The following is a 26,708-nucleotide window of genomic DNA, read 5'->3' on the forward strand; positions in this document are numbered from 1 at the left end:
CCACATTGTTCAGCAATGTTTTTGCTGTTGTTGAGCACTTTTTCTGTTGTTTTCTTGTGCTGTGTTAAAAGCTGGACCACATTCCAAGTTTAAAAGTGAGGATCTTTTATAATTTGTGCACTTCTGCTTCTGTCTTCTCTTATTCCCAGATTCTGCTCGCACATAGTAAACGTGCATCTCTGCTGAAGTCAATACACAGGGAGAAAACTTCTTTTTTTTCCAGGCCAGTGGTGAGCTTCATCAATAGAAGGACACCTTTATATGTTTTGCTATAGCAGGTGTAAAGCAGAAGGATAGATGTTGGGGAAAGATGTGTGGTAAAATGGCTCTGAACCTCTCTGCTAGAATTTTTCTACAAAGAACAAATGCCAAGAAAAAGACCCACAGACCCTCTTTATTGGTTGGATTATTTGTCACCTTCTGCTGGGTTCATGGTCCATTCTTGCCCTCTTTTCATTTCTTGAAGGTAGCTATAGCCTACTGAAAGGCCTTAAATTTTGGAGCAGCAAGAAAGAAGGAACCTAAACAAGGACAGAAAGTTGCTCAATCTCTCTGCTTCTTTCACATGAAGTGAACATAAGAGCCAGTTTTGGACACAAAACAGGGCCAATGGGTCTTCTCTCTTCTTTCTCTATTGCTCGTCTTTTCTTTACTTGATACTTTTCTTCTGCATCCTGGTCCCTCATATGGATCAAAATCCAGTTAATAGTTGAGCTCAAGGCAGACCTTTAATCTGTGATATTCTGGTGAGCTTTAAATCTAATAGACTCACTTTGAGCTTCTTCAGGTGCAAAACATGATAAATGTGCCTTTGAACTTGCAGCCTAAGTTCATTTTCCTTGCCATTCATTTGATTTCTTCCTAATGTAAGCTTTTTGAATGGTCTTGGTCTGAAGATCTTGGCTCATGGAAACATTTTGGGACAATATAGAATGTTTATGGAAAACTAAGAAAAAAGCAGTAAGAAGGAGGGATATGGTCAATTGTACTTACTGTTCCAGACCACAGTGATACTTGTGTGGTAGACGCAGAGCTTCAGAGGTGTTAATGAAACAGTCTTTGTCATTCTTGGGATAAAGGAGAATATTGATGTCCTTGGCTTTAGAGAAAGGGAAGGATAGTCTCCTCAGACATAGTCTCTGATATTGGTATGACTTTTAGGTAATTTTCAGAGGTTCTGAACATCCATAACTCCAAATTAAATCTTTGTGTTGTTCCCAGACAATCTTGCCTCCCATTGTAGCTTCTTTCCAGGGTCTTTCAGTTATAAGATTATCCAGCAGGGTAGAAAGAGGAGGGAGTTTTACCTACAGTGTCATCCAGACCTGCAGTAGCTATGTGGGAGGAAAGCATCAAACTGCAAAGTATCAGAACTGGAATCGAACCCTGATATCCAGAGGTTAAGCAGGTCTGCCTCTCATCTCCCCATTATCATAATCACAATACATTTTTTTCAGCTAAAATGCAAGGTAGCAGGACAGATTGGATTATGGTGAGTTCCGCAAAAAGTCAACATACCATCTTAAATCGGAGACAATACTAACAAAACAAGGATTAGCTTTAGCTGGAATGCAGGTATTTGCTGGGAAAGAGGGAGTGAAACACGCATCAAAATCTAGCCAGAGTTTGCAAATCAAAGAACTACTGAGTTGCAAGTGAGTTTTTTCAAAGGACAGCAAGAATATCTACTAGAGTACCAAGGGACTTCTGTCTCATGGTGACTTATAAGCAGAAGACAGGTGCAGGCATTGATTTGACTAAAACATTCAGTTTGAGACACAGTGGAACTTTTTGCTGTTTGATAAAAATTCCTTGTGCTACACCACGAGCATTTCCTCTCTTTCACTTTGTCCCAAAGGGCTTGCTATAGAGGGGGACACTGAGCAAGTGACCACGTTATCAGTCTATTCATTCAATACATACACCTTCTGCTAGCTATGCATGAATAGGAGGGGTTGAGTCAAAGCTGAACAAAGAATTATGGTGCTGTTGGAATTTTGCCTGCAATCACATCCATATAATGCCACCTTAACTCCAGTACGATTACATTGGTGTAGGTCGGAGTAAATTGTGCTCCTGTGCTAAGGGAAGTTGTAGGTCTTGTGCTATGTGTGCTACCTTTTCTCATTTTGCAATTGTTGTTTGTTTTGTTTTAAGGCTGAATTTGTTTTCAGTATTGTTCTCAGTGCTATACTTGCAGCTTCCAGTACTGCCTCAATGCCCCAACTTGTAATATTTTGTGGAAATGAAGTGAGTGAATGAGAGCGTGTATGTATGTAGAATTACCATCTAATAATGCTAGATTTTATGACATGAGTAAGAGCTATTAAGAAATTGGCTTGTGATTCTTCAGGCATTCCCCACAAAACCTACTGCTGTGAGTCACCCCACTGAGACTGGTAGGATCAGACCTTGCATACGCTCCAGTGGTATTTGTCCAATGGTCTTCTCTTACAGAAGCTGGTGGTGGTGACACAGATGTGCTGGAGTGGTCACGGGCCTTGTTTCAATTTGAAACATGGAACTGTAATTTTTGGAAAGCTGGAGATTAAGGGAATGTGCACCTTTCACATCACAGTTGAAAGACTATGCCAGGATATGTTTATCAAGAAGCTTTCAGGGTGAACAGGCATTAGCAGTATTTTGTTGTTGTACCACAGTTGTCATAATGTTCACACACAAGAAGGTGTTGCAATTGTACTATGAGCTGGGGAAATCATGGCAATTCTGCTGCAAGACACTCACGTCACACTGTTCTCTGCCATAACAAAATGTACACACCAGCAAACGGCTTGGCACAGAGGAGGGTAAAGTTTTTTCCTGAGGTGAGGGAAGGGAACTTGCCCCACCTCGATGATATTGTATGAGCTTCAAAAGAGCCTCTCTTTGAGACTTTTTAAAGTTTCTTGGTAAATTGAGATGCTGCACAGAGCAATTAGACACCAGACCTAAAGGTAGAACTGTTTAATCCTTATTTTTAGCACTTTGTGTTTTATGAGTACATCCCACTCAGTGAAGTAAATTAGTAAATAAAATTAAAGACAGGGAAATGTAGGCATAAAAATAAATCATTTTCTCATAAGCTCTTGTAGTAGAGCCAGATGAGAAGCAAAGAGATTGTAGCCTGAAAGCTAAATGTCTCTTGGAGCAGTTCCCTTCACTGTAGTTAGATCTCAACTTAGGGATCACAGTACACTCTGAGAAGAAAGGAGAAGTTTCTTTTCTTCCCTTGAAATGAACTTGTCAGTTTTGCATCCAGAAGTGTGATATTTACAGTTTAATAATTCTCTGATGTATTTAACAATGACCGCCTCTTAATTCTTACATTCTTTGAAACATTTTGGTTTGGATAGATAGGCTACATGTGCTGTGCAAACCTCAACAGAGTTATTTAAAATATCTTACATAAGGAAACCTTTCTTGAGAATCTCTGTGTACATAATAGATGGGTATTACTGCCCTGTGAAATAGATCATGATTCCTCAGGCACTCAGATTAATGAAGTCTTGGTTTTGTTTCTTAATCCTGTGAAGGGACAAAGCCTAACAATGATTTTTGACCCCTGCGGTGCTTAAGCAGGACAGCCAAACTTTAATTATTAGTAGGCAGAGACCTCTGCTGGAAATTGTTCAGTACTTCAGGGAAATACAGATTTCTATTAACAATTGAAACAAAGCTTGGAAAACCCTCCTGGTGAGAAAGGTCAGAGGCCTGGGAAGGACTACATTAATGGCAGCATACATATTCTTTACGTGGTCTTTCACTCTGTCCTTTCTGTGAGAGCTGAATGGCTCTCTTTAAAGAAAATAAATGATCTAACTTGGATCTGTACACAAGTACAACAATGGCAACACTTTTGGACTGCCTCTGGGAAAAAGCAGTCCATTTGACCCAGCAGTGCCTTGGCGGACAGCAGTATGTCTATGGTGTTGGCAACAGCCATGCAGGAGATGCACCTTTGGCTAATGCAAGGGACCCCAGGGAGAAGAGAAAGCCCAGCTGGACAAGTTCTTCTGGCAAGTACAGCATGGTAGTAGCACCAGCATGTGCTAAGTAGCTTCAGAGACAGCCATTAACAAATGATCAGCAAAATGTTGCAGCCACAATTCCTGTGCCAGTCTGTCCTGCAGAAGCTTCATCATTGATATTTTCTTTTATTAAGAGTTGCAGTGCTTTTGGACATGGTGGTACAGCTAGCACTATGAGTTTCAGCTAGCACAGCTAGCACTATGAGTATCTCATCTCAGGGCAGGTAGTATAAAGCTAAAGCAAGATTTGACCCAATAGTTTTTCCCAGTAGGCTGCAAAATTTGGTAGCTGTCAGAAGCATTGGCTTCCCATTTCTGAAAACGAAACCAGTTTTGCTCTGGTTTTGCTCCGGGACAGCACCAGAAAGAGCAAACCACCAAAGCTCCTGAGATTCAACGAGTGTCCACCAGGCATAATTCTGAAGAGTCTCAAGCTTGCCTCCTGACAATAGGATTCAAGCTCAAAAATAAAAGAACACTTCTCATGGAAATTGCAACTTATAAGCATGTGCTGTTATTTTCTCCCCAAATCCATAAAAAGTCACATTAAAATGTCTAGAAGCATCTGGATTCCTTGCAGTTGATCAGTCAGGCCATTGGTCTAGCACAGTACAGAGTTACAAACAGCACAATCAATGCAATTTGGAGGAAACTATGCTATAAAATGGCCCTCATGCAAAGTTTATTAGTTAATGGAAAGATTCCTACTGACTTCAAGTTTTCGATTGTGCTCAAACACAGCATCTCCACCAGGTACATAATATGCATATATAGTAGATTGCATTTTAACAGTTTCCCTAGCCATTTACAACTACAGCTTTCTCTGCTTTAAGTGGAGTGTAGCTGGTGGCCACGTGTACAAGGAATGGTAGTAAAGTTTTCAGTGTGAGTGACAGTCTGACAGACTTCTTGGAGGGGTCAGGATATTAACTTTTAAACTAAAGCTTCCCAGTGGACTTCCCATTTTTCTTAGAAAAATTTGCCAAAACTTTCTCGGTTTATCCTCAGACCAAAGCCCAGTTTAGAAATCCTAGCTTTGTAGTATTTTATGGTTCTGTCTGCTAATGTTTCTTTCAGTTAATTTTCATACAAACACGTTCCTGCTCCTATTGACCCAAACAGCCAGTACTGAATGCTTACGGATTAGTTCAGTTCACACACATCTCTTTATCTGAAAGAATATCTGGAGTCACAGATTTTCTGATTAAAGAAGAAATCAGATAATCTCAGCCTAAAGCTCTTTCATCCAGCACCTCACCCCAAAGTCCAGCCTCTATACATGACTGCTTGTTCAAAATTCCTTCTCAGCGAGTTTTCACGTCTGCCTCTTCTTATTTGGCCCTGTCTCTTTTCCTTTGACAAAGCACTCCTCACACCAATACTAGATATATCTTAGGAATTCCTGGGCGGCTTGGCTTTTGATTTTTTGAAGAAACCATGTGTCTTACAATCTTTGTCTTACACAAAGAGCCCATTGACCTACCCATTTCAGTGACGTTTAAGAGGCAGAGGATCCTGATACCTCCTTCCTAACACATTGTTTGACTCTTCTTTGATCTACACTAACAACATCATTTTTCTGTGGTAAATAGAATATGTGGCCTTGGAATATTTAAAATATACAGAATATATTACCTTAAATACAGAGTTGCATTCATACAGATTAGCTTCCCTCACATGCCAGAACAAATCACTCAAATATATTTTACATTATTTACTACTGATCATAGATAAAATTCACATTGTGATAACCCTTGCTATGATGTTGGGCCTGCATGTTGTTCATTTCTCCAGGTGTAGGCAGTTTTCATAACCTATCTGTATCTAGTTTTTGTGACAAACATTTGTCACAGACATAGGCTTTACTGGGCTAGGTGCTAGGCATGTGGAGAGCAAAGAGAAAGTTTCTGATTTTTCTATACACTCCACCATAACATTCCCAAACACTGTGCCTGAACTTAGTTTTGTATTGCTTATCCTTGTAAGCATGCCAATCTGCATTAACATTTTAGGTTGCTTAAGCACTCTGGTGGCCATTTTAGTGTCAAAGGAGAAAAATGAACACAAATAAGGTGTTCTGAGTACTTGGCTTCTATGTCATCCTCAAAAATATTCTAAAAGGTCTAGTGATCCAAACTGAAAATAATTTCAACAGTTTTTGATATAAATTGGCAGTACAAGCAATGTTCGTAAAGAAACACATGGCCAGGTTAGGATAGTCAGTACAAAGCTGCAGATTGACTCTGTTATTTCACAGAGGATCAAATACTGAGCAAAAGTTTACTTACATTATTGTGCTCAACCCTGATAAAATAATTGAGATTGCAGCTGGAAGGAACATGCAGCCCATCGAATCCTTTAAAATGCTCATTGTTTTTATTAGTATTTTTACCTGTTATGCACATCATTAACATTGTAAGGAAAGCAGGAGTCATAGTACATGTATTTCTGAAAGCAAGCTAATTTTAGAGAAAGCCAACGTTATCTTCCTTTTACACTACAAATAAGATGATTAGAAGTACGATGGAAAGCAAGAGTGTTTAGAAAGTCTGCTTTGAAGGCCACCTTAAAAGCATTTGTATGTTATAAATGATCACAGAAATGAGTATGAAAAAATGCATAGATGAATTTTGAAATTGTAGAGGTTTTGGCAAGCAAGTGAGAAGCCTTTTCTCATAGTGTCATCTGTTTTTACTTTTACGCTAAAACAGCCCTGCGGTATCCTTTTAAATAGTGCAGGAGCCCCCAGCTGGGCCTCCCTGACTTCTAGTGCAAAACCCACCAAAATGTAGAAAAAAGCTTTCCCTCTAAATACCAAGAGCCATGTGTCAAAAGTGCATGTGTGTATGCTATAATATAGAACCAAGTTGTGTGATTTGTGTAGATTTTACAGATTAGAAGAGAAATCAGTTTTGTCACCATATCGACACCTTCTCCTAGATGAAGAATTCAGACCAACCTGAAAACAAAAGCCCAGCATTAGGACTAATCAGCCTTAAAGATGGAATAAATTAACATTTTAAAAGCACATCTATCCCCAGCAGAGTTGTTAGCCAAGAAAGGGAAGGCTCCACTAAATCCAGTAGAGATTCAGCTGTTGACATTGCACAGGCATATTCCGATGCATGGTGACACAACATCAAGAGATAACATCTTCAGTCTTTTTGAGTAAGAATCTTTAGTTTGCCTCTGTAGGATTTTTCATATGGAGGTGTCTCTACTACAACATTCATTCTATTCAGTCATTTATTCTTGGAGGTTTTTGTAGGACATCTGAGTGATTCAGTCAGTATATGGATAGTAACAATAAAGCTCCAGGCCTTAGGAGCATCACAACATAACCCAGATTCCCATCGATTGCAGTAATAACAACTGTACATGTTCTGACTTGGCTTCTGCTCATTACTGTAGCAGCAGCTCTGAATGCTACTGCCCATTCAGTGGAAGACTGGAGCTGAGCATGCTGCGTGGTGGGGCAGCAGCCTTTGACATGTCTGGCAATGAACTACATCCCATGAACCTGGAGACAAGCATTTAGGTGCTCAAAGCTGTAGTTTTTAAGTGTTTGAAGCACAAGCTCCAAATAAAAGAGCTTGCAGGGGCACGTCACTAAGAAAAACAAGATAAATGGTGCATTTGTCCTTAATCCAAACCAGAGTGGTTACTGACAGACGAAGGACACTAAGAGGATCAAAGCTGTCACCAAAAAAAATGTGGTAGTTAAAAGAGAGGGTGCAGCAGTATCCTCGTTCCTACTGATACTTCCCTCGCTGCAAAATGCTGAGAGAGACTGCACATAAACATTTTTATTATCATGTCACATGATGGTGCTGCATTGACGGTGATAGATTTCCTGGCAAATGTTTGTGTAGAAAGGCAAACATATGGCAGAGTGATCTACTGTGAGACGGCTATTTGGACCTCCGCCCAGCCCTTCAGGGATTCTCAGGATCAGTAAGAACCAGTAGGTTCGTTATAGTATGTGTGTGTATGAGAACGTGTGTGTGAGAGAGAGAATGAGTTCATATTCGATGCAATAAAGGGATGTGTATATCACATTTCTGATGTCTGAAGGTTTACATCAGCTTTGTGTGTATATACTTCGCTGAATACAATTTTACCTGATATATGTATACAGTTTAAGTAACGTCTAGTATAAATTTAATCTTCCAGTTTTTCATTAGTAGTCTGTAAGTGTGCAGAACTACATACTATTTATAAGACTGAAATTCTGTCTGGAGAACTCAAATGCAGAATCTTGCTGGTCATGCAAGTGGGCGGTCAGAATTAATGGGAATTTTACACTCGGCAGGCTTGTGTGAGTGTGCTTCCTTTCACTGCCTTGTGCAGCAGAGGACTGGGTACACCGGGTACACACTGGCCAAATTATTCCTTGTATTGGTGTCAGCAAAGTTGCACCAAGAGCATTTAGCCTATTGACCTTTGTTACAATTACAATTATTGTAAACTACATATTCGCTGAGAAATTAATTCCTCACTTTAGTTCCTCACCTGTTATCACTTTATTAACTTTGGGAAATGAACACAAAATGGAACCATCTTTTTCCTGTTCATTTAAAGTCCCATTGCTGAAACAAACAGACAAACAAATTGCACAAAGTCTATATAATGGCCAGTACTAGGTGTAAAACAGCTTATGGTTTTCAGTTATAGAATACCCTGCTGTTACTGGTTTATATTACTGCCCTGAATCTTGATTGTTCATATCCCTTGTTAACAATGTTAATTTTATGTTATGTGGATGGTACTGATATCCAGGTAAATAGTTTATATTGGTTTGAATCCTTCTATATTGGATGCTGAAGTCTACGTGCTATGAGTTCCCTAAGCTACCATTGTAAGGTAAAAACTATCCTGGAAGGCTGGTAGCAGGCAGAGGAGGACACGGCATGGGAAACCAAACTGCAGCTCATTTCAATTTCATGCCATTGCTGCCTGAGGCTTGTCCTTCACACAGATGTATGGAAAAGTGGATCTTTTCCTGTTGGCAGGGTCCAAAATGACACATAGGTCCAGAGCTAGACCTCATTTTAAGCTTTCTGCTTAAAATGAGGTCTAGCTCTGGACCTATGTGTCATTTAAGCTCTCTGTTTAAACAGAGGCTTGCAGGGCAGCACAATTTACTGAAAGGTCTGTGGTGCCTAACCAGATGTACCAATTCTTGCCTTTCTACTGCTCCTCTGCTAGCCATGCTCCGGAAATTCACTGTTGATCACTGGATGTCAAAAAGCAGCTGTGAGTGTTCAAACCATTTCTCCTCTTTGGGCACCATGGGCCACGTGGCAACAAAGACTGACTTTTATCTTCATAGGGCCAGCATCTGCCCAGTATGGCAAGCTCTCAGACCCCATGAAGTTGCAGAAGGAGGATGCAATACAAGCAATTAATACAGGCATTACATGAATGGACAGAAGATTTGGATATCGCTTTTGGTCCCAAAGTCCCTGCTCATCTCTAGACAGGCAATATGCCCTTTGAAAGTTTCCGTGGGAGGTTTGCCTGAGTAAGACAGGAGCATCATGTCCAGTGGGAGTAACAGTCTATAAATACTTGTCCATTATAAGACTATCATTGCCAATTCTGTTTGGCTGCTTCATCTCATAATATTCTCTTTGACTTTCTTAGTACTAACCAGCTTAAATATTTTATGCTTGTCTTCCAGCAATATACTAAGCCCCTTGCTGCTACTCAGTGAAGATAGGTATCGTTTTTCTGTTTATTCTGAAACATTGTAGTTCTCTGAACTACAGTGGGAGGGTTTGAACTAGTATTTATGTTCCATAAGCATCCACTTAAACACAAGTGACAGCTAAAGAAGAAAATAAACAAGTGGTCAGAAGCAAGCCATTTCCTTACCACATCACTATGTTCTAATTAAATAGTAATGTTGTCACTTCTCTAGAAATACATATTTCCTGGCTTATAATAATTTATTTGCAAATCTGTTAGGATGTGTATTATTTTATAATATTTCTATTGTCTTTGTGTCTTATTGAGATTTTACATTTTAGCAACTCAGTTTCTCAGTGATATAAACCAGGGGCAACTTCACTGTATCCAAAGTAGATAAAGTGGCATAAACAGTAGCAGAAACAGACCCTTTGACTTCTAAGAGACCTAGTGCATATTGGCTGTTTGCTAGCTAGTGCAGTAGCCCTGATTTATTATTATTCTATTTATTATTTATAAACATATAACTTCCTAAACTCAGAAGAAAAAAACATGCCTTCTTTGAAGAGGGCAGTGTTGAGAAAAGCAAAGTCAGACTATGGGGAAAGGGATACATTATACAACAAAGGGATCACTGAAGCGCCGGGCAAGATAATGTTAATTACAAGTTATAATCTTAATTGTTATTAAGCACGCTAAATTCCTTTCCTCCTCTACATCTCACTTGTGACCTTTTCTTCTCATCCTATATACCACTTTTAATTCCAGGCTCTTTACATTCCTATGCTAACCCTCGCTCATTAGAGATGTGGTAGAACTAATCAGCTGTCCTGGGTGTCTGGGAGGGATGGAGTTTTGGGGAAGGAATTCAAAAGAAATGAGGTTGTGATTCTTGAGAAGCAGGATATGAAGGACATGTCACGAGCAGGGAGTATAGGCTGGAGATCTCTGAGAGACAAATAGGTGAGCAGGATATTAGGTTTGGCATGGTTAATGGGGAAACAATCAACATGTGGCTGCCACATGACAAGATGTAAGTAGGAAGGGGCAGTCTTGCAGGCCATCGCAAGAAACATGATCTGGAGGTAGTGGGAATGTGGAATGTGTGAAGAAATGTGCTTTCAAGAAGTTCTCACAGGAGCCAGCTGGAACCAGTTCTTGCGTTGCACAGGGTGGTGTGCTGATCTTTCAGAGTACAGCAGAAGGCTTAAGTGATAGCATTTCAGACCAAGTGTGGTGGTGGTGGATTCGGCAGCTTCAGTCTCTCCCTTCCAGCTTCCCTTCACTCCCTGGAGAGGAAAGGAGTGGCTGCCCAGAGAGCTGGGTCCTTCTTTGTTGGGAATGAGGGAGGGAGAGAAAACAATTGGCCACATTTTCTGCCTGGCCAGTGATGACTTACTTCCCCTGCAACGCATCAGGTGCAGTATCATCCATATCCACTTCCCCAGGCACTTCCTCATGCCCATATTCATCCTGGCACCCATCATGGTCATCACCCTCAGCATCACCATGGCCACACAGCCTCTAAGGACTCTCCTCAATGCCTTCAACCCCAGTAATATCTCAGTCCTTACCCCCAAGTCCCTTTGAGCACTAGTATCATCCAGGAGCCAGGGGGATGAGACAGCAGGTCTGGGCAGGATGAGGGTGGGAAAGTGAGAAAAAATGTACTTGTTTGGCTGGGTTAGAGTTAATTTTCTTCACAGTAGCTCATATGGTGCTATGTTTTAGATTTGTGACCAAAACAGTGTTGATAACATGGGGATATTTTTGTTATTGCTGAACAGCGCTTATGCAGCATCAAGGTCTTTTCTCGTGCTGCCCTGCTACTGGGTAGGCTGAGGGTGTATGAGAAGCTGGGAGGGAACGCAGCTGGGACAGCTGACCCCAACTGACCAAAGGGATATCCCATACCATATGATGTCATGCTGAGCAATAAAAGCTGGTGGAAGAAGGAGGAAGGGGGGGAGGTTTGGAGTTATGGCATTTGTTTTCCCAAGTAACCACTACAGTGATGGAGCCCTGCTTTCCTGGAGATGGCTGAACATCTACCTGCCAATGGGAAGTAGTCAATGAGCTCCTTATTTTGCTTTGCTTACGCACGCAGCTTTTGCTTTCCCCATTAAACTGTCTTTATCTCAACCCACAAGTTTTCATTTTTACCCTTACGATTCTTTTCCTCATCCCACTGGGGAGCGAAGGGGGGAAAGTAAGCAAGTGGCTGTGTGGGACTTAGCTGCCTACTGGGGTTAACCCACAGCAAAGAAGCAGCAGGATGCTCAGTCCAGTGAAACCAATGTGTAAAACACAGGTATGGCAGGAAGAAGAAGTTTCCAAGTGACTCTTGAGCAAAGCAAAGTGATTATAAAGAATTGCCATATCCTCAAAGGCATTGCTTCACATGGACTGGAGAAAGAGGGTATGTGGATGGGAGAGGACAAGAAAGAATGTGTAGTGGTGATATCTGGAGAAAAGTGCCTTCATGGAGAAGAAAAATGCTCATGGAAAAAGAAAGATAGTAAGATTTGGATGTGGCCTAGGTAAAAGAGGTGGCGGGAGATAAGACCCATTTTATAGTCAGAGACTCTCAGAGTCTCTGAGAGTTTGATGATGTTGACCATGGGAATAGAGGAGGATGATCTGAAGAAAGCTTGAGAGGTGACATCATGGGGAAAATGCTGAGAGTTTTTCTAATTATTTCAACAGAGTTGGGATGACATTCCGGTCATTCAGATTGGAGTCTGTTAAACTCTTGTTGATGCCAAGCTATCCAGGAAGAAACTCCTGACTTAATTATTAATTAATTCCTTGTTTTTCCTGTGATAACACCTATGCATCACACTGCATTACAACAGATGAGATTGAGAGCTTGGGTTCTGGAGCTGTGAATTCTAGAGCAATGGGTACATCCCAACATCAAACCGCTGCCCCTGAGAGGGGTTTTATGGTACAAAACAGTCACAACCTCAAGAGGTTGCATGCTAGCCAAATTATTTCTTTCTGTTCCCCAGCTTCTGGCACTGTCATGCAGGTGACACAAAAGTGAAGTTACAAAGCTCCTTAAATAAATATGTTCTGTTGTCCATGTCAGGATGCAATTATTCATTAAGTCACATTCCAAAAGGCACTTTGATGAATGTACCAGAGGGCATGTGAGAGAAAGCCTTTTCTCCAGTATTTATGAGGGGAAACTACGATGGGGTAAGTGTCATGAATCTGGCACTAAATTTATTGTTCCTGTCAACTCTCAACATATTTCTCACCCAATAAATTTCTGAGGCTTTAGATGACACATTTAAAATATTTCTCCAGAGGAGAAATGTCTGTTGCAGGTTTTCTTTCCTAGGTATTATGGCTTTATAGCTTTAGAGATGGAGCTTCTCAGCTGGCCATTTGAAGAGGCATTTTATAGAATAGTATATCAAATGGAGATTAGAAGTCATTAGTTTCATTGTAACGAATGACATCTCTACCAAACACTTAAAATTATGGGAACAGCAAAGTAGACTGTGCAACTTCTGTCCAACAAGATAATCTTCATATCACAGACAATGTTTACTTCATATTGATGGAAGTACTAGATTTTCATGAATGTTTCTCAACAAATAGCTGCTAAAGCATCTCACATGCCACAAGAGAAAATTCAAAGAACAGTGAAGTTGCAAAGTCAGGTAGTCAAATGTTGGGAAATACTTCGGCTCAGGTTGCTAGTGCAACTTTAATTCTGCTGTCTTCTTGAAAGGTTTGTGATACAATCAATAATCTCTCTCCGGGTTGGTTGGTTTGGTTTTTCCCCCTGTAGCAAATGTCAGGCTGGTTACCACGTAGAGACGCTAGTAGGTCATAGAGTCCAATACCTTTGAATGCAGTGTCAAGATTTCCACATAAACTGATGAGTTAACTGGCAGCACAGTAACAGATCATTAGTCTTTGCATGGAGAAGTTACTAGCAGAGGATGAGACGTACTGGGCCACAGAATTTTGTTAGATAATGTGTGGATTTTCTTGATGTATTCTAAGATATTCTGAAATCTTTGTATTCTTACACTCATGGCTGCTTTCACCTCTGTATCCTAATCCCTTTCTGCTTTTCTCACGTCTTTTCCAAGCTTTAGCTCCTGCTCCCCTTCCAGCTTTTCCCAGTTCTCTCTGCATGCAGGTCTGGTCACTCCACTCTGGTATACTGTCTAGGTACTTGTAGGGAGACAGCCATGTTTTTCTCTCATGAGCTTTGCTTCCACAGTCATCTCCAGTCATGAGCTGAATCACATTCACTTTAGCCTAGAGCATGTTTAGTCCAGACAGAACATCTGAGATTTGTTTATCAACCCCTATTGAGCGCATATGAATGCTTTTCAAAGTCTTGCAACTTGGCTACGTTTTTATGGATATTCTTAGGATGAGAAAAGGTACCTGGCAGTTTGGTAATTTTACAGTTATTTCTTCTACTGTCATTGTCAGAAGAGTTTTGATTTTTAGCCACACAATCATCATGGAAAATTTAAATTCTAATGGCTAAATTATGAAAAATATACAAGAAACTGAAAACAAAGGTTTGAATTGGAAATTGTTAAGCAGCATTAACTGTAGGCATCTTTTGTCTGCTGTAGCTGTAGTTGAAATGTCTGTAGAGAACAAGGAATGGCAGCAATGCATACTTGTTAATAACATTTCCATCCCATACAAACCTTTCCAACTAATAGTGGAAGGCTCCCAACCAGAGAGGAAGTTAATTTTAACTGAAGTGCTCCAATCTGTTCTGCCTCGAGGATACACGTTCACACCTCTGCAACATGTAAAGCAATCACCTTAAAGATTGTCTAATTTAATATGATTAGGAGATTGCTCCAGTGTATAACATAAGAAGATTCATGAAACTGAGTATAGATAACTTGCTCCAGCTATTATACACACCCTTCTCCCTTCTAAGCTTATTACAGAGAAGGCTTGAGATCCCCTGGTGAGCTTCTTATCTCCAGTAATTAAGAATATCCTAATGGGCATGGTAAGTGCCTTTCTGTGCATGTTGGGATGGACATATAACATCATGGCCTCTTTCTGCCTGACATGAAGTAGCTCTGTGATTGCAGACAGCGCTCTCAGACATGTCTTGCACAGGGGAATGGCTCAGTTGTGACTCAGAACAATTTCCTATTAAAATATTTAACAGACAAGCACTAGCTTACTGTGGACATAAGCAAAATACTAATCATCATAATCATCGCTGACACATTTTTACATACAGGAAAAGGAAATGCAGAAGGAAAGAAAATTATGTCAGCTACAGATAGATAAGTAAAAATCAATAATTTTATTTCAGTATCTTACAGTAAAGTTGATTATACAAGTGGCTATGCTGCAGAGCATTTATAGTCTGATCTCAGAAGGGATTTGAGTGGGGAAAGCAAAAGTTGTAAGGTGGCCAGGGACAGAATTTCAGAGGCAAATATAATAATCTGTGTGGCTTCTACAGGCACAATATGGGCAGCACCTCACAAAATGGCCAGTGCAGGACAGCAGCATGAATAGGGTCCATATACAAGACAGTTCGCATATAAATGTCTAATATATGTGTGCAAAACTATGATCATGGAGTATTCCATGCAAAACTTACGTATGTTTAAAAATTTATTCATTACTTTGGAGGGTGCTTTTGAAATTAGGCCTTTTATGTGCACATGCTCTTTTCTTAAAGATTGATCCACACTTTTGAATCAATGGAATTCTTTCTCTATGAAAATTTTCAACTAGGAATGTAGCTATTTTCTCCTCATATGAATAGGGGGGAAATGATCAGGGCAGGCTTAAAGCTTCTCAGTAGCTTAAGAACACTGTTTCCTTGGAATTATTGGGAAAGCAAAATTCAGTAGTGTGGTAGTGGCTTCAAAACAGTTACCTCAGATGCCGTCTGTGCTGGGTGACTAACGGTTTCACTACTGGCCACACTCCTGGCCCTGCCACCTCTCTTCATGGTCCTGCTGGGCCACTGCCTTTACTCCCTTCCCCTGCTCATACTTGTATATACTGCCCTGCTCTGGAAATATAACACCTGTCTGGTGGATGAGAAGTGAGAGGGAACTTGGTCTTATTGTTTTGGGGAGTTTAGGGGGAAGGAGAGAGCCATCCCTGCCGCAGGTCTCCCTTGCTCAGTAAGGACATGGTGTTGCTGTCTCTGTGACCTGCTGCTCTTTGTCTATGCCCAAAGCAGACTCAGCTGTTGACTTCTGTAGACTTAGGACCTGGCCTATATACATGTAGCGTATACATTAGCAAGCCCGCGCACCCCTCCATTCATGCTTATGATCTGAAACTGCTCTTGAAGTGTTTGGAAGAAACTCTCTTCAGTCCTCTTTCCCACTTCTGTGTAGAAGAGGTAGATGAACTCCCCTTTGTAACAGAACAGAAAGGAGCAGAATACAGGTGACGTAGCAGAAGATCTCAGGCTTTGTATGCTGTGATGAGTGGCTGATGGGGTTATGCACACTAAGAAACTCCTTTGCTGTTTGTGCTGAGGTGGTTTTCTGTGCTGTTAATGTGTGGAACATTTGATTTGGTTTTTCATTTATCAGCAGAGAAATTTGCTTTTTCTTCCCCATCCTTTCCCAGCATCTTAACCATGGCTTGATGGAGGAACTGTCTGCAAAGTGTGTTTAAGAGTTTGCAGCTGGCCAAAGCTGAGCAAAGCTTACCTTGGCAACTCATTTATCCTTTGCAGCCTATACACAAGAGAAAAGGAGAGCTGCATCCTTGCATGTCCATGGGATGACTTTTCTTTGGAGCTCTAGTATATGATTATCTTCACTACAGACTAGAGACATTATTCATTCACTACATCCTCTGCAGACACCAATGCTGGGACAAAAGGAAGTAAAAAAGCAGACATTTCAATGAGATGTTTCAGTTCAGTACCTAGTCACTTTGAGTTTTTCTATTCTGACATTAGCAATACATTGTTGCATGGATGTGTATATAATGTGTACAGTTTCCTTTTGGAATAAATTGGCATACATCCTGCTCTTCTTTGATTTAAGGTCACTAAATAAGTTACTAGAAAGAACTACTAATATCTGACATGAAAAGAAAATAATGTATTAAAAAAAAAAAAGGCAGCTCCACCTCTCTAGTAAGTATTCTGGAGATAAGGCTGGTTTGGGGAGATAATAGAGGTATGGGAGGTAAGACACAACACATAGGATTATTCTGGACAGACTCGCATCAGAGTTCACAGCTCCTGTACTCAGAGATTTTATATTATGTTTTTCTGAAGGGAATTTAAACTGAAATGAGGTATCAATTTAAAAGGATGCAAAATCCTATCTGATGTGAAAGTGAAAGTGAGCTGTTTGGCCACATGTCTATACTGAAGGTGGCTGCGTTGGCAACCCTGTCACGGATCTCGATACTTCAGGAACAGAGACTGGCATTGAGCACAGTGGAGGCTAATCATCTAAATGTTTATCCAGCTTCTTGGATTTTTTTCTTCCCATTGTTAGTCTGCTACTGATACCTGAGCTAATGATTTTACAGCTGTGCTTCCCCCGGCATAGAAGTCCTTATCCTATTTTATGACCCCGAGTGACAAACTTTATTGACTCTTGTACTACCAACAGCAGCGTTTGGGTACCAGAACCACATCTGGGGACACCATAAACAGTAAGAGTCTTCTTGGTCCTGTTCCAGCCCAGGAACAGGTGCTAGAAGAGGCATTTCTTTCTCTTCTTTCTCTGCCATTACCAGCCCTTACAGACTAGTAGCACTCTCTATGGTCCATCAACTCCCTCCCGAAATGGGACCTTACAGCCTTCAGCCACCTATTTCCTTCATCAGCGGGAACTGCCTGCAGCCAGGTGCTTTCCTTGGGACTCAGAGAAGCACCCAGCCAGAGCTGTCTCGCTAAACCCAAAGGGGATAGTTGCTGTCTTGCATGTGGGAGTGCTTGGGGAACCCACTGCTACAGTCTCAGCCAAACCTGCAGAAAAATCTTTCCTAAACTTTTCTGCTTGTAGCCCAGCTTGCAGGTGCCTTCCTAGTTTTGCTCCTCTAGACAATACTTCGGTATAATAAATGTCAATAATCGATTTCTGAGCATTACACCTTAACTAGTAGCAATATGGTAAAAACAGCAATATCTGGGGTTTGGATTTGTGAGTTCCCAGTGCTTCCCTTCCACAGAGGAGCATGTTTGTAAAAACTGGCATCATCTGGCAAGAGCCAGGTCCCAAACACCCTGTGAGGGGAAGCCCTTGTTGTGCATTTAAGCAGATCCCAGGTCTTTGTGGCTGTGGGGTTTTTTTGAGTTTTAGGCTTAGAAGGAAGGTGGAGGGGTTGGTAGTGGGGAAGAAACTGGGTACAGAAATGGGGAAAACCCTGTGCCCTGGAGCCAGGCCTTCAGCCCGGGCCCTGCTTGGGGCTGGGGGTTTGGCCACATGGGGAGGGCCGGGGTAAAGCCAGGGGTCTGCAGGCACCCCCTGGGTGCAGGCAGCCCCAGTGCAGGGCAGGCCTGTTGACGGGGTGTGTGCCGGCGGCACTGGGGGGCCGAGGCACCTCGACGAGCCGGTCCACGCAGAGGCCTGGGCCTCCATGACAAGGGGGGACAGGGCACCCCTCAGGCCCAAGGGCTGGGAGCCTCTGGCCAGGGGAACTCGGGGGCCCTGCTGCAAAAATCAGCCGGGCTCAGCCGGCTTCTCGTCGCCCAGCCTCCATGTCGGGCGCGCATAAAGAACCATGTCATGCTTCAGCTGGGAAGGAAGGGCCGGGAGGGACTGGAGCCGCTCTCTGCTCTCCTATTTTCATAGAAACCGATCTGTGTACCTAGAAAATAACAGGAAGGGAAAGCGCGGGGGGGAGGCGCGGGCGGGGGGGGATAAGAAGATCCTGTTTTCGGTCGCTGCCCGAGGAGTAATTCGGAGGAGACGGCTCCATATTCCCGGGGCCGCGGCGGCTGCGGCGGGGATGGAGCGGGCGGCGCGGGCGGCGTAGCAAGCTCGCACGGGGGGGCCGCGGGCAGCGCCGCGCCCGCCCGCCGCCGCGGGGTGAGGGCTCCCCGGCCGCCCCCGCCCGGCCAGGCGCCCCGCCGCCAGCCGGCTCCCTGGTACCGGGGGCTGCTGGGGTTGTGTCCAAGGCCTCCCCCTCCCCCGCGTACACACTCACACACACACATACACACACACACACACACTCACACACACACACCCCATCTCCTCCTGCCGCCGCCGCCGCCGCCGCCGCCGCCGCCGCCGGAGAGATCGGGGATTGCCCGCGGCCCGGCCCCGCTCCCGGCTGCGCCCCGTGCCCGGGCGCATCGCACCCCGCGGGGGCTCGCCCGGCTGCCCCCGGGGCGGCGTGTGCGGGGCGGGGGGTGTGGGAGGGCGGGGGGACACACGGCAGCTCCCGCGGCGGCTCCCGATGGCTCGTCCGCGACCCCGAGAATACAAGGCTGGAGACCTGGTGTTCGCCAAAATGAAGGGGTACCCGCACTGGCCGGCCCGGGTGAGTACCGCGGCGGGGGCGCCCGGCCCCGGCCCCGCGCCGCCGCTCCCCTCGCCCTCCCGCCGGGCGGGCAGCGGCCGGGCCGCGGCGAGCCTCCGCCGGAGGCCCCGGCCCCGGCCCCGCCGGACGGGGGGCCGCGGTGCGCGCCCACCCCGTTATTATTGTGCATCTTTTCTTTGATCTGCAGATTTCTCCCCGGCCCCCCGGGAGGAGGAGGAGGAGGAGGAGGAGGAGGGAGGGAGGGGGGCGAGCGCGGGCTGTACCTGGGTTGTTATCGCGGGGAGGAGGCTTGGGGAGCCGGCAGCCCTGCCTGCATGACAACGATGCTGTTTATTATACGCCCTCCCTCGCCCCGGCCCCCCGGCTGCCCCGTGGGGCAGAGGGGCCCCCACCTCCTCCGCGGCCGGCGCCTGGGGCAGGGCAGGGCGGCCGCTTCCCCGGGGCCCAGCGCGGCCCAGGGCCCGGGCAGGGGACAAGGCCTCGGGCCGGGCCTGGGGACGTGTGTGGGGAAGGAGCACGGCCTCGGGCAGAGCCAGGTCTAGAGGGGGCATGTGGGGAGGGGGCGAGGCCTGGTGGCCCGCAGGGGGAAGGGGCCGAGGCCCGGAGTCAGGCTGCGGTTGTCCCCGGGATGGCGGGGGCACCGAGGGCCCGGCGGTTAGGGCGCCGGTGGGAGCGGGAGGCATGGCTTGGTGTGGAGAGGTTGGGTGAGGTGAAGCAGGGCCTGGCTCTGAGGTGTAGCGGTGTCCGTACAGGGTGCTGGCATCCCTGCGGCTCAGCTGCCACCCCTCCGTATGTAGGCTTTTGGGTGCTGGGCCTCCTGCTTTATTTTGTCTTTTAGTGTGTTGACTTTCTTTCATAGTCCTTTGTCATTTTTTGTTTTACGCCGCCGTGATATAACTGAGGTGGAAAGGCATCGTGGGCATTTGGCAGTCAGATAAGAGCCCCATTGTATTTAAACATCCATTTTTGGTGCCGCTACAATAACGCAGAGCAGAGCTTTCTCCAGGGGGTCTGGTACTGTGGCACACTAACACGGCCGGTCCCTTCCCTCCTTTTTGGTCACCATTGTGTAAACATACTGTGTAACACGTGTTGTGTGAACTCGTTGGCAGCCATCAACCAGTGAGAGTCTGTATTTACTTGTCTTCTCCAGCCTTACCAGGACGATTGGGTGGTGCTTTGTGCCATCGTTTTCTAGTCAAGGAAAGTTGCTGGTCTTTATAAAGAGCATGAAGATAATGAAGTGTTGTATGCAACGTGCAGGAAAATATAGATGGGCAGGATAGAGATGGACTGACATTTAGCATTACCCTTGACAAGAGAGCCCAGGAAAAGGATGGATGTAAGTGGTGGAAAGTGAATGAAAACGTGTCCTGAGTATAACTGAGGAAACAGAAGTGGTGTTGAAAAGCAGACACCATACAAGGAGGGAAGGTCAACACCACAGGCTTAAGCAAAGGTTGGTGAAGAAAGAATAGTGAGAGGGTGCTAAATATCTAGAAGCATGTAAATAAGGTGGTGCATTCAATTTTTTTGGCAGACCAGGCTAAAATTAGCATGCAAAAGGCCAAACTTAATCAACACTGGGTTGCGGTTTTGTTATTCTATCATTATACAGGTTGGTGGTTATACTACCTAAGAAATGGCAATTTATGTCAGCAGAACAGCATGATCCACTGAAAATTGACTTCTTTCCTACCTCTGTCATGGTTTAATTTACTGTGAAAATTTTAATGTGAACAGTTGAGACCACTGCCACATTGAAGCATGTTAATCCCTTTCCTTTTTGAGCCTTTGTAAAACTCCATTTGTTTACCCAGAAGCAGAACAGGGCCTTTTGTTTTAATGCCATTTTCTTTCCTTTAAAAAAAATCATTATGTGCTATGCAGCTGGTCATAGCCTTTGACTGGGTGTCTAAATAGGTATCTGAATGGCAATAATACCCAACAGAGTACATCTTCACTAGGAAAAAATAGGTGTGCTGTTAACGTAAATTACTTCCTTTGTGCAAACTAACAGGATGTAAAGTTCAAGTGAAGACAAAGCCACCTCTAGTTTTAACATTACTTAGCAAGCAGAAGTAGAAACTGTAGAGAGCCCAGAGTCTACCATCGGGTAGGAAGAGAGCAGTCAGGCTAGGGGAGCATTAGTACTGGGTTTTAGTTCACCTGAATTGTCAAGAGGCACAGAATGTGCACCTGTAACACGTGATGCAGTTACATACAACTTCACATTAGATCTGGCTGATGAACCAGAACATATTACTGAACCTAACATATTGCTCATGAAAAATACAGTTCATACCATCTTTACTAGGACTTTTCTTCATCTTGGTTGCCATGTTTTGCCTGATGCGACTTCCTTAAGTGAAGGATAAACCTAGTGAGGACACTAGCCTTTATTTTGTTTCACAGAAAACATTATTATATACAAATAAGAAGAAAAGAAGTCTTTGAGTTGAGAATGCAACTAAGATACTCTGATAAACTGAATGTCTTTTATCCAGGGGATTCGCTTATTTCCAGATCCTTGAGTGTTTGCTACCTACTTCTTTACTCATTATGCAATTAGCGTGTTTGATCTTTGTATTTGTATGTAAAAACTTACATATTTCATGCTAATATACTAGCTTAATAATACAAGTAACAATACATTTAGATGGCAGTGTTATTGCCCCTACCAAATGGTGTTTTGCATCTCTGAGGCCTTTGGCATGAATTTCCTGTCTAGGGACAAACTTCTTAAACTGTGTTTGATAAACTTGAGGAGTGTTAAAGCAGGACAGAAGGACTCTGCCTACCCTTTAAGGAAACACACAGACATAACTGAACTTGCTCAGAATCAACTGTGTATTTTTGTGTGCATGGGTAGTGTCATACAGCAAATCTAACTCAGATCCCACAAGCAGTCCAGCTGTGGTAGTGCAGATCTGCACCTAGCTCAATTACTCTTGTGTCTCATTAGGTATAATGCTTGCGGGCTCAGCCAGCTCCGTGTGGCACAACACTGCTGACATACCCAGCATAGGCAGCAATCTTAGTCCTAGACCATTAGCTTTCCACCCTCTCTCTTTGGAGGTACGTTGATCTAGTGATCAAGCAAGAACAAGACCGGCAAGCCTGACTTTCATCACTGTGAGTAAAGAGAGAGAAACTGTGAAGAAAGTGGCCAGCTAGTGATGATACTCCCAGGGACCATTGAAAAATTTTGTCTAATAACTGATGGTACGTTATAGCAGTCAAACTGCATTTGAAGTTTCTTTGTGGATTGGTGTAGAATTCATTTGGAAAGGACCAAACTTGCCACACTTAGCCAAAATGGTAATGGCCAGTAAATCTGATCTTTACATACCTTGTTATAATAGAATTGGTGGATAAAACCACTCTCTTCAAAAGATGCTTTTAGATACTTGGTGTCGGAAAGATGTCGCTTAGGTCATACTACCTGGAAGGGCTGCTTTGCATTTTGGTATCACGTTTTCTTGGGCAAAGACAAAATTTCCTTTAGCTTAACTGGAGGACAGTGAATAGGTTTAGGGTTTAGGCCCCAAGAATTATATTGAAGCTTAATTAATAACAGTAGATAAAATACTGGCAGCAGTTTGGTTTCACACATTTTTTATGTTAGCCTGTGATGTCAGTTGTCTTCAGATGCTCATCAAAAATGCAGAATGTATACCAACTGGCCAGGTCGTCAGTCACTGTAATCCAACAAATAAGCAATTGTATACCCAGGGTGCATGGAAAAATAGAGGGAAGATGCTGTTGTCGTTAAAATATAGGAAATAAGGATTCAATTCATTCTACATTTCATGAGTGGTCTTTGCCTTTGAAGCACTGTGTCTTAGTTCCGTGTTTGTAAAAGACAGTTAACAACACTTTTCTCTTTAAAAAGGTGTTGTGGAGACAAAATCACTAACATTTATGAGTTGCTTGGCTACTGCCATGATAGGAGCTGTATCAGCACACATAGACAGAAAAATCTCTTTCTTCAGATACCCTAGTTTATCTAGGATAGATGTCCTGGTTTATTGAGAAATTGCCCCTTGAATAGTCACTCAGATGAGATAAAAGGGAAAAACTAGTGGTAGATTCAGAAAGATCAATAATGGTGTTTGTTTTATGAGTGACCCTGAAGAAACAATAAGCACTTAGTTGCTGAAATTAGCTGCTGATTTAAAAATAGGAAGGAAGCTGTTAATGTAACTGTAGAGAGCAGAGGAAAAAGTCTGGAATGACCTCAATAAAATAAGAGCGTGCCCAAGTAAATGGCTAATGCCATTATTGAACAGAAATCTGGGATCATGCAGCTGGGGAGACAAGAACTAGATTTGGGTAAACACAAATAGTTTGTGTAGGTATGGTGAAGTTGATTTGGGACAATACAAAAGAGATCCAAGCAGGTAAGACAATGTATTTTAGTGTAAAACACATAGATGTTTAGAGCTGTTTAGAACATTTTGTGTTGGGAGGAGAACGCAGCCTTTAAAGTGACGGTGTTACACTATTATGAAAGTGTATTTACTGTCTTGTGAAGGTGAATTTCCTGTTTTCTGGGCTCCTGTTTGTCTTGGCCAGTTTCTTTATTGCTACTCTGAATTAACACCTACTTGAACTCCAGACTTGCTACTTAGCTGACAATCCTCAGATGTGAATATCACTGTTAAAAAGCATCTGCCAATAGCAATGGCAAAATGGTATTTGGGGCACTTTAATGTATTAGAGTTGCAAATGGATATGAAATTTTCAGTATATTGCTTAGAGTAATACATAGTAAATGCTGTCATTTTAATGGGAACTAGTGTCTGTGGCAGGCTGAGCATCACAAATGTAAGAATTACATGACAATTTTTACCTGAGTGCATTTTTTCAGTATTGTTTACTGTGTCCCCCATCCAGCAAGGCATGAAAGTAAGGCACCTTAAAGTATGAACTAAAGTAATCCAAGGGAAGGGCTTAAAGGTAAGCTTATGCTTAAAGACTTCATTAGACTGGAGCCTAAAAAGATAAGGCTAATAACACTATAGTATTATAGTGTAATATAATATTAGAGACTATTAAAATATATTACTACTACAAAGTGACAGAATTCCAGAAGAGTTTCAGTATCAGTGAAAAAATTTAAAAACGTATAGTTCGGACACCCCTACACAGGCATTTTAGTAAATAAACCTCTCTCTTCCAGTTCAGTGAAGTATGGATGGAGCTAGTGGGTTGACTGTGGTGAAGCTCTCAGTGTAGGACCAAGGCCCATGTTCTGACACAGTTTGGTAAAATACAAGATGCTTAACCAGGGACAACTTTGGTCAGTTATAATTGCAAGTATGACAGCTTGGAAAAATCAAACTCTCAAACACATCATAGAATAAAGATTCTGCATTTTAAGTATTTGATATTTAAAACAGACCATTTGTTTTCTTATTAGTATAAGGGTAAGGAAGGTAGGTTTTTCCTGGCAGGGTTTATCTTTTTTGGCAAAGAATGACAGACAAAAATCAAATTAGATCCAGAAAACTTCAAAGGGTCCATCAGAAATAGACAACAGATAGTTCTCTGTGTTTTTCTGCCAAAATCCAGTCTGCAGTCTTTTGAGCTTTTCTCCTTGGCCATTTGGGACCTGTCCAGTCCTTCACCATGTTCGTTTCTCCTTTTTCCCCTTTTGGTTGCTCTGTTTTATGACCTCACTTTTGCCATGTTACTAAATATGAGTCTCCTGTGACTTCTCCTTTACCAACTTGGAGCTTCTTCCATCTCTCTCCCTCTTTAATTATGTACCTCACTCATACATCACTCCTTGGAGACCTGCAGGCAATTTTTCATGGCAGGTCTCTGTTTGTTCCTTTCTGAGATGAGACATGATTTGCTGATCACTGCAAAGGTCTGTCTTAACCAAGGAAGTAAGGGTGAAGTCATGGCTTCTTCAGGCAGCACTCCCATGACTTCTGCTCTGGTGCATCTGAAAAGAGTACATTTAAGGCAGTGAGTCCTTTATGGAACTGTTTTTTACTTTCTAAACATTCTGCACCAGGTTGACACATGTTGCTTAGATAACATTTAAACTTTTATTTGCAGATATCTGGTCATCTTTAGAGTAGGTGTGAGTGCCTTTTCAGTGACTTCATCAGCTCATTGAGTACTGTTTCCTTCATTTCCTAAAACAAAAATAACAAGGAGTGAAGTGTGAATTTCCCCAGTGTTCAGAAGGTGGGGAACCTCAGCAGCTGATGGTCTTTCTCCATGCTCCTGCATTCTGCTTTAAGTGTGACTTAAAAACAGATTTCATCTGAGGATTGTAGCATAAAATTGAGTAATTTTTATACATAAAGTTGAACCACAGCTTGCAGTAAAACTTTTCCAGTTGCTCTTGTTTGGAAAACAAGTCATTTTGGGGCCAAGATGTTCTCCGTTTGTTGTTAGCACAGACAGGGATATTTGGGAAAACTTCTTTAAAATTCAGTTATTTAAATCTCTCTCTTTTTTAGTTAGTTTAAATAACTAGGCCCAAATGTGCAAGTCTGATCTTTTTTTGTGTAAATGACAATAGATTAATACATTTTCTCCTGCAGTGTCATGATTTTAAGTCCAAATGAAGCTAACCCAGAATGAAGACAGTTGTCTCAGAAGTTTTGAGGCAATAAGCAATTAAAGTTTTTCATACCCATACTGTACAGGCTTTTTGTTAGATATTTTTCCTTGTCAATTTAAAGCTACTGAATAATTTCCATCAACTAATCTCATGGAAATCATTGGATATATGTTTTGTCTGAAGGAAGAGTACCCTTTTCAGTGAAATCCATAGCCTGTCAAGTCAATCGGTATGTTCTTACTGCAAAAAGATATGAGAAATGTTAGTTTCCATTATGTTAATTGACAGATCTCTTCTTTTTATTATTGTGTAAAGAACGTTTCAGGACCCCCAACTGGAATGAATTTTTTGTAACTGTCGACAGCAAAACGAAGGCTGAGTGTTCAGTCTTAACTCTTCATTTCCTTCATTTCTCCATCCCAATAATACATTAACGAGTCTTCCTGCATTTAGGGTAATAAAAATCTTGTGAGCAAGTGATTGCTGACAATATGTATATACAATTGTCATTTGAGGATAGATGAAAGGATTTCCTGATAATGCTGGAAAAGTGATGACAATGTAGAGAGCTTGGACATTTTAACTGTTTGAAATGGTATTGTCTGAGCAGTAAAGACCTTTCCACTGTATGCTTGAGAGGTATAAGGGAGAACGAGTCTGCCTGAGGCCTCTCAGTAATACTGTAGTTCGAGTGATAAATATAGCAACAAACACTGGAAAGTAGCCTGTGTGGAGCAGGCAGGAAGAGGTTGTGGAGCCGGCTTTTTAGAGGTGTTAGGAATTAGCTGAACATCAGTACTTCACTGTATCTTTAGGTACCTTGGTACTTTTCAAGTCTTCCCCCTGTGTCATCTGTATCTCTGATCTCTACATACCACGGACATGTATGTGTGTGTATGCACATACCTATTCTG

The 26,708-nt window shown here is 42.7% G+C and overlaps 1 protein-coding gene across 1 annotated transcript in view; it reads left to right on the forward strand.

Annotated features, from left to right (window-relative positions):
• Window positions 1-18,638: 18,638 nt before the first annotated feature.
• Window positions 18,639-26,708, forward strand: part of HDGFL3 (HDGF like 3) — a 40,345-nt gene continuing 32,275 nt past the window's right edge. The window contains exon 1 of the mRNA XM_072869902.1: window positions 18,639-19,208. Within this exon, the coding sequence (XP_072726003.1) occupies window positions 19,125-19,208 (84 nt within the window). The 5' untranslated portion in view covers window positions 18,639-19,124. The remainder of the gene's footprint in view (window positions 19,209-26,708) is intronic.

Source organism: Ciconia boyciana, chromosome 8 (genome assembly GCF_034638445.1).
Source record: "Ciconia boyciana chromosome 8, ASM3463844v1, whole genome shotgun sequence".
Lineage (NCBI taxonomy): Eukaryota > Metazoa > Chordata > Aves > Ciconiiformes > Ciconiidae > Ciconia > Ciconia boyciana.